An 8,366-nucleotide genomic window follows, 5' to 3' on the forward strand; every position below is an offset into this window, starting at 1 on the left:
AAGCAAAAGGTGGGTGTGGCTGGATGACCACACTTCTGGTAACATGGGGGTGCGGCCTAATATGCTAATGAGTTTCAGCTGTTAGGTGTGGCCTATTATGCTAATGATGTTCCTGCTGGGTTTTTTCTACAAAAAAAGCCCTGGTTTTGGCTGTGATGACTTAAGTTATTTGCACCCCACTTTTCTCCCCAGTGGGGACCCAAGATGGCCCCCAACACCGGTATTCCTGCCTCCATTTCACCCTCCCAGCCACCCCCATGCAAGGCAGGTTTGGCCGAGAGGCGGGCCTGAGGTCACCCGGTGAGCTTCTGTGGCCGAGCAGAGATTCTAAACCTGGATCTCCCAGACCTCGATCTGCCACCACCGTTGCCCTGACTGTCATATTGGCGGCCAGCACCACAGCTGCCATCGTCATTATCCGTCTGCCTCACTCTGTCTTTCTTTGCCGTCTCACTGCACTCGTTTGCTTCCAGGAGGAGAGCATTTTCTACACCATCCCGGCTTCCTCCGCCTCCCTCGGGACCATCAAAAGCCTGTCCCGGAGACGGGTTTGCAGCATCCAGCTAATCAACCTGGACAGCTCCTCCACCTCCCGAGAGGTCGTCAAGTACGTGGCCGGTTACCTGGGTTCCCACCTGCGCCACCTGTGCCTGCGGGGCAGCAGCTTCACGGAGGCCTGCTTCGAGGAGCTCCTCTTTGCCTGCCCTTGCCTGACCACCTTGGATCTGAGCGGCTGCAACAGCCTCTTCATGCCAGGGACTCTGCTTTCCAAACAGGAGACCTTCCTCCGAGCACAGGGGGCCCTGGGCAACCTGCAGGACCTTAACCTGTCCGGCGTGCGTTACCTGTCCGACCTCACCTTCAACCGGTTGACCAAGTGTGCCCCCCGGCTGGCCAAGCTGTCCCTCGCCCGCTGCCACATCACCTTTGAGTTTGACGCGTACCACGGCTCCCGGGACTACAACTCCTCGGCCCTCCTGTCCTTCCGCAACCTCCTGCGCTTCCTCGCGGAGCGGGCTGGCTGTGTGAAGGCTTTGGACCTGAGCAGCACCAGCATCTCCAGCCAGGCCGTGAAGTCCCTGGTCCAGGTGGCGAACCTGCGCCTGCACGAGGTGGTGCTCCATGACTGCCGGGACCTCTCTGACGAGGCCGTCAGCATCTTGTGTCAGCACCAGCCTCACTTGACCACGCTAGATCTGAGCGGCTGCTCTGAGCTGACCGACCAGGCCATCCTGGCCCTCTGCTCCCGCCTCCTGGACCTTCGGTGCCTGAGGCTGGAGAAGCTCCCGCGGGTCACAGACGCCGGCTTCCGGGGAGTTTCGCACCTGAGGTGCCTCCAAAGCCTGAATGTGTCCGAATGCAGCTTTGTGAGCTCCAGCGAGCTGGTGAAAGCCCTCAGGGCTATTGAGGGACGGCCTCCATTGGTCTCATTGAATGTCGCCTTCTGCTCTTTGCTAAAAGTAAGTTTTAAGGGTTGTCTCTAAGACTATCCTTCTTCTGTCTTTGTATCAACACAATGCATAATTAAACAAGGGGCAAGGAGGCGGCAGTTGGATGGGGGGCAGTCATGTTCCCCCCCATGTTTCAGATATGCTGCTGTTCTTCAAGAGACCCCCTCTCTGCTGAGGACCACAAATGATCTCAGAATACAAGGGGTTTTTGTTTTTCAGTGTCCCGTGTGTATACATCTTAACAGCAGACTTCTGAACCTTTCTGTGAATGCCACCCCACCCTGGCCATCTGGAATGGAACACTCGTGGACATCGTTTGGTGTAGTGGCTGTGTGGACTCTAATCTGGGAGAACCGGGTTTGATTCCCCACTCCTCCACTCGCAGCTGCTGGCCTGCCCTTGGGCAAGCCGTAGCTCTGATAAGAGCTGTCCTTGAAAAAGAGCAGTTTCTGTCAGAGCTCTCTCAGCCCTGCCTACTTCACAGGGTGTCTGTTGTGGGGAGGGGGAGGGAAAGGAGTTTGTAAGCCGCTCTGAGACTCCGAGTGAAGGGTGGGGTATAAATCCAATCTCTTCTTCTAAAGCATTTCTATACTGCCTTTCTGCTCAAACAGGTTCCCCAAGTTGGCAACCTATCAAGAATAATACTTAATATTTGTGTAGGAACTTCCGGCATTCAAAAGGCTTCCTGTGTACGATCTCAGTGATGCTTACGACAGCCCTGGAAGGTGGGGGTGGAAAGTGAACTTCTGGTGGCCTCAAAGGCTTTTCAGGGCAAGAGATGAGCAGAGGTGGTTTGCCATTGGCTGCCTCTGTGTAGCAACCCTGGACTTCCTTGGCGGTCTCCCATCTCGGTACTAACCAGGGCTGGCCCTGCTTAGCTTCCAAGACCAGGCGAGGCTGGGCCATTCACCTATACTGAAGAAGATCAAGCCTCTCCCTCTTGTAACTCAGGTCCCCTAAGATCACCTATTGATGGCCCAGCTGAGATGATAGTTGAGCCTGGTGTAGTCCAGTGGCTAGCAGTGCAATCCCAAGCAGAGTTGCACCCTTTTAAGGACAATGAAGTCAGTGGTCTTAGAGCAGTGAAACTCTGCCTAGGACTGCACTCTTAGCTCCCGGACTACACCATGTTTCCTCCTTGGGAACATCCAGAAATCAACTCACCCTCCCTCCCCATCACAACAAAAATAGAGGAGGGGCTGAATTAATTCTGTTCAAGGATGGGGCTCATAAAGTTAGAGGCTAGACCTTGACCCCCCCACTCTTCTAAAAAACAAGACCTACGGAGGCCATGGCAAACGGGGGGGGGGGGAGGCCTCAGTGCTTCCGGGATCCAAGCAAGAGCTGGCCCACTGTTCCCTTGAGTTGGTGTGAGCGAGCTCACAGTTTTTTAGACTCCGGCTCACACATTTTTGTCTTAGCGCAGGAAGGACAGCTCCAGAGCAAACTAACTTATGCAGGAGCCAAATCGCTCCCTCACAACTTTAATGCCAGTAGCTCAGAAAGTAGAACTTTTGCTCACAAGACTCCACAGCTTAGAGGGAACGCTGATCTGGACCCATCGTCGTCAAGATGCTGCCGCCAGTCAGATAAGACACTCCCGGCCTGTGCGGCCCAAATGGTTTGAATCCGTTCAGAGGTCACTTCTTATCTTAAATACAAAAAAACAGCCTATCCAGAGGGGTCGTTCAGGCTGTCCCACAAGCCTTATGGGACAGAGGCAGGACAGAAATCACAGTCGTCTAAATAAGGTAAAGGTTCACTTGCTCGAAAGCCAGTCGAGTCCGACTCTAGGGTTGCGGTGATCATCTCCGTTTCAAAGCCGAAGAGCCAGCGCTGTCCGAAGACGTTTCCGTGGTCATGTGGCCGGCATGACTAAACACCAAGGCCTGGCAAAAGAGGCTTTGATTGTCGCTTGTGAGCTTAAGCCAGAATTCTAGGATACAGAGAAGCAATTCCTTTCTCTCGCCGCTACGTAGCTTCAGGTGCAGTTGCTTGTGCACTTCAGAAGAGAAAAAGAGAGGAGATTGGATTTATACCCCGCCCTTCACTACCCAAAGGTGTCTCAGAGCGGCTTACAAACTCCTTTCCCTTCCCCTTCCCACAACAGACACCCTGTGAGGTAGGTGGGGCTGAGAGAACTCTTGACAGAAACTGCTCTTTTTCAAGAACAGCTGTGCCAGAGTTATGGCTTGCCCAAGGTCATCCAGCCAGGTGCAAGTGGAGGAGTGGGGAATCAAACCCGGTTCTCCCAGATTAGAGTCCGCGCACTTAACCACTACACCAAACTGGCTTCAGCTTCCTTCCCTTTATTATTAATACAGTCCTCTCACTGAAGGTCTTGGGCAAAGTCAGTACAGACACAAAATAAAATACAGAGCATCAGACGTCGAAATCCTGCACTTCAGCTTATTGGAGACGGCCTTTTCGTAGTTCTCTAACCGTGCGGTCCAGTTCCGTTGCACTGTTTATTGGACGTATCGAGCCAATCTTTGTCGCATGGTTTTTACAAATCTGCCATCTGCCTCAAGCCTCAACAAGAAAGGCAGATGGTAAAGAAAGGAAGTCAATCAAAAGTTGCAAGAGATCTGTAAACCGTTTCCTCCCGCCTCTCCTAGGACAGCTCTGTCATCGTGCTGGCTGGAGCACTCAGCCGAAGCCTTCGGGTTCTGGATCTCTCCTCCTGCACGTCCATCACCAACCAAAGCCTCCAAGCCATCTCTACCCACCTCTTGAACTTGACCGTCTTGCGTTTGGCCTGGTGCAAGGAGCTGACGGATTGGGGCCTGCTGGGGGTCGAGCAGCCCAGAGAGGCGCAGGATCACTCCAAGGAGGTGAGAGAATCCCCCGCCCACCACCCCAAAAAATTGTGGGTATGTGTTTGTGTGCATGCTAGGGAGGAGAATCAGTTTTGAAATACACAGGGGCTGTGGTTCGTCTTCCATGACACATCGATGATCCCAGCTTCAGTGCCAGGTATCTCCTGTTCAAGGGGTCAGGTAGGAGGTGATGTGAAAGACCTCTGCCTGAGACCTTGGGGAGCTGCTGCCAGCCAGAGTGGACAATTCGGTTCTTGGCAGACCGGGGGTCTGACTCAGTAGAAGGCAGCTTCATGTACATCCACTCCAGTAATCAGCATCTGCCCCCTGCCCCCGTCCATCCGGAACTGCCTTCATCCTATGAAGCCGGGGGGAAGACAGGACCAATGGTCCAGGTGTGCTTCCTCTCTGGAGACCATTGCCTGGCCCTGACCCATTTCTAAGCTTCTGCCCTAAGAGGCATGGGAGGGACTCAGGATGTGGTCATTGTTAAGGGCAGGGAGGCACCTGTTCAGGTGGGGATGGAACATTCTGTGCCGTGGCTAAACAGGATGTCGCATCTGCAGCCGAAAGTCTTCCAGGCAGAAAGAAAACCTATTTCCCCCACCCCCACTGCGTCAACCAGACCACATCTAGGGGCTGTGCACACAAACTCAGCCCGTGGAGGTCAGGAAAGCTCCTGTTCGCCCGGCTTTCGGCAAACTACGCAAAAACTGAACTATTCAAGAGGGCTTTTTTGTGCAGGTAACAGGGCTGCATTGTACAAAAGGGTTCACAAACTTACCTGGATAAAATGATTGAGACTGTGGTCTACTCTGCTGCATGTAGCTTATTGTAAGTAGGATCCTACTATGCAGTTTCTGTACCGCTTAATGTGTCACGTGACTACTAATGCTCCAATTCTTTCTGATGGTTCCAGACTTCTAAAATTTTAATGTATTAGGACGAGAGCCGGCATGGTGTAGCCCTTAAAAGCGGCAGACTCTAATCTGGAGAGCCAGGTTTCATTTTCCATTCCTCCTCCACAAGAAGCCTGCTGGGTGACCTTGGGCCAGTCACAGTTCTCTCAGAGCTCTTTCAGCCTCGCCTACCTCACAAGGTGCCTGTTGCAGTGAGAGGAAGGAGACTGTGTGCCGCTTTGAGACTCCTTAAGGCAGAGAAAAGCAGACTATAAAAACCTCCTCTTCTTCTTCTCAATAATAAGAGTTGATTGTCCTGACTCACTATGAGTAACCCCTCTTGAGTCCCTGTGAGGAAGGGGACCAAAAATAACGTAAATAAATCTCCCCCCCCCCAGGATAACTCCCACCAGGGTTAGGACAACAGAGATAGCAGAAAGCAAAACAAGATGGGAGGGAGGGGAGATTATCACAAGCAGGGCTATTTTTGGGCAGGAACGCACAGGAACGGAGTTCCGGCTGGCTTCAGAGTTGGCCACGCCCACTACAGCCAAAACCTCTGTGTGTATGGCTACAGAGGGAAGGCCTAGAGAGTGACCCCCCCAGCGACTCCAAGGTGGGCGGGCCAGGGGGGCCCCTGGAAGGATCAGGGAGGCATTTAAATGCCTCCCCGTGCCTTCCCTGGCCTGTCCAAGGGCCGGCTTGCCCAGGCTTCCCACAGCCATGGGGCGCCCAAGCAAACCAAGGGAAGGCACGTGGTGTGATTTAATATGCTAATGAGTTTCTGCTGCTGGGTGTGGCCTATTATGCTGATGAGTTCCTGCTGGGCTTTTTCTACAAAAAAAAGCCCTGATCACAAGGATCTTCCATGCTGCCAGTTCAGAAATTCCTGAGGAAATGATTAAAGAGCCAGGCCCAGAGGTGCAGGAATTGTGCACTTGGGCAGCCCCATAATTCCAGCACCCGCGGGAAAAGCTGAGGCTTGGCAGCCGCGGGGGCCTTGCCCTGACAGAGGCCCCAGAGAGGCTGGGTGAAGCTGAGATGGATTGTAGCTGATTGGGGAAGCAGCAGATCTAGCTCTGACAGCCTCAAGCGCTGCTCAAAGCCCCGCCCTGGGAAAGCAGGAGCCTGGCAGCATCACAGGGCAGAGGGAGGAAGAGGAGAAGAGTTGGGTTTCATGCCCCGCTTTTCTCTACCTGAAGGAGCCTTGGAGTGGCTTACAATCTTCTTCTCTTCATCTTTCCACAACAGGCACCTTGTGGGCAAGGCTCCCTCCAAGCTGTGGAGTCCTGTGAGCAAAAATTCTACTTGGTGAGCTCCTGGCATTAAAGTTGTGAGCGAGCGATTTGGCTGCTGCATGAATTAGTTTGCTCTGAAGCCCTCCTTCCTGAGCTAAGACAAAAATCTGTGAGCCAGAGGCTAAAAAACTGTGAGCTAGCTCACACTAACTCAGCTTAGAGGGAACACTGCTTGTGGGTAGGTGCAGTTGAGAGCAGTGTTCCCTCTAAGCTGAGTTAGTGTGAGCTAGCTCACAGTTCTTTAGCCTCCTGCTCACACATTTTTATCCTAGCTCAGGAAGGATGGCTCCAGAGCAGACTAATCTATGCAGTAACCAAATTGCTCGCTCACAACTTTAATGCCAGTAGCTCACAAAATAGAATTTTTGCTCACAAGACTCCACAGCTTAGAGGGAACATTGGTTGAGAGCGCTGCAAGAACTGTGACTGACCCAAGGTCACCCAGCTGGCTGCATGTGGAAGAGTGGGGAATCAAACCTGGTGCTCCAGCTTAGCGTCCACCACTCTTAACCCCTACACCACACTGGCTCTCCGGGAGGGACAGAACAGCTGCAGGCAGTTCAGAAGAAGCAAAAATTCTGTGGGAGTGAACAACTTTAGAGAAGAGGCTCACACCTTGCCCTGCATTTATTGCACCTTTCTAGTGCTTCTGAGCCTCAGCAGGGCTTAGCTGCCACAGGCGGCATGCTGGACCATGCTTAGAGGGACCAGAACAGGCTGTGCGTTTTTTCACACCAGATTCCCCGCAATTGCTGCAGGATTATCCCGGAGGAAAAAGGTTGATCCTTTCTGTGGATCAACCTGAAAAAAACATTGCCAAGCAATGCAAAGATCTGACAGATCTGGGCTGGCTTTGAGTCAATTTCTGGCTTGTGGTACGTAGTTCTTTTTAGCTAGTGGGGCTGGTTGGTTAATTCAGGTAACAGATGAGTGCACACTAATTCTATGACCTCTACAACACCCAAGATAACTCACTTGACATCCAGTTTGACAGAAGAAGAAGAAGAGATTGGATTTATACCCCGCCCTTCACTACCCAAGGGAGTTTCAGAGCAGCTTACAAACTCCTTTCCCTTCCCCTCCCCACAACAGACACCCTGTGAGGTAGGTGGGGCTGAGAGAACTCTGAAGGAAACTGCTCTTTTTCAAGAACAGCTCTTATCAGAACTACGGCTTGCCCAAGGTCATCCAGCCAGGTGCAAGTGGAGGAGTGGAGAATCAAACCCGGTTCTCCCAGATTAGCGTCCGTGCACTTAACCACTACACCAAACCGGAAGAGGACAAGTAGTGTCCAGTTTTCTGAGACTGACAGGCTGTGATGTCATTGGCACAGGACAATCATGCTCTTTCTTGCATGTTGGAGCCCACAGGAAGCCACAAAGATGGGTTCAGATGAGAGAATTGCTGGCTCCTTTCAGAGCCTTCTGGATTGTGGCCACGTCTTCTGTTAAACGTGGACTGTAGCAGCAGACAACAGCACCACCAAAGGAAAACAGAGGTCAGATACTATTACAATACCACAGTAGATGGCCAATGATGTTGGGTGAGGGTCTGCCGTAGCATTGCACCATCCACTCTGGTAGTGTAGCAATAGCTGTCCCGTGTTTCCTTTTATGGAGAAACAGGTAAAGGAGATTTGTCAGAGATAAGAATGCTCCTTTCAGGAATCTTTTAGCTTCTAAAATGTTCCTTGCTTTGTTCTCCTCCTCTTCCGGCAATGCTCAAGAAAGCGTTTGGGCGCGTCACAGCCTTGATCGCCACTATGTAAAACCGGTTCCAGAGCGTGTTCTTGGCCCTGGGGGCACAATCCTCTTCCCCGACGTGTGCCACAGTATAATCCTCCAGCAGAGCCGGAGGAAGGGAAGCAGAACGGTCCCAGTCTCTGTTAATCCCTCCGTT

At 52.4% G+C, this 8,366-nt stretch overlaps 1 protein-coding gene across 1 annotated transcript in view; it reads left to right on the forward strand.

Annotated features, from left to right (window-relative positions):
* Positions 1-8,366, forward strand: part of LRRC29 (leucine rich repeat containing 29) — a 22,053-nt gene that overhangs the window by 10,965 nt on the left and 2,722 nt on the right. The window contains exons 3-4 of the mRNA XM_015421228.1: positions 474-1,460; positions 4,070-4,285. Coding sequence (XP_015276714.1) covers positions 474-1,460; positions 4,070-4,285 — 1,203 coding nt within the window. The remainder of the gene's footprint in view (positions 1-473; positions 1,461-4,069; positions 4,286-8,366) is intronic.

This window comes from Gekko japonicus, unplaced genomic scaffold (genome assembly GCF_001447785.1).
Source record: "Gekko japonicus isolate JY-2015 unplaced genomic scaffold, Gekko_japonicus_V1.1 scaffold351, whole genome shotgun sequence".
NCBI lineage: Eukaryota > Metazoa > Chordata > Lepidosauria > Squamata > Gekkonidae > Gekko > Gekko japonicus.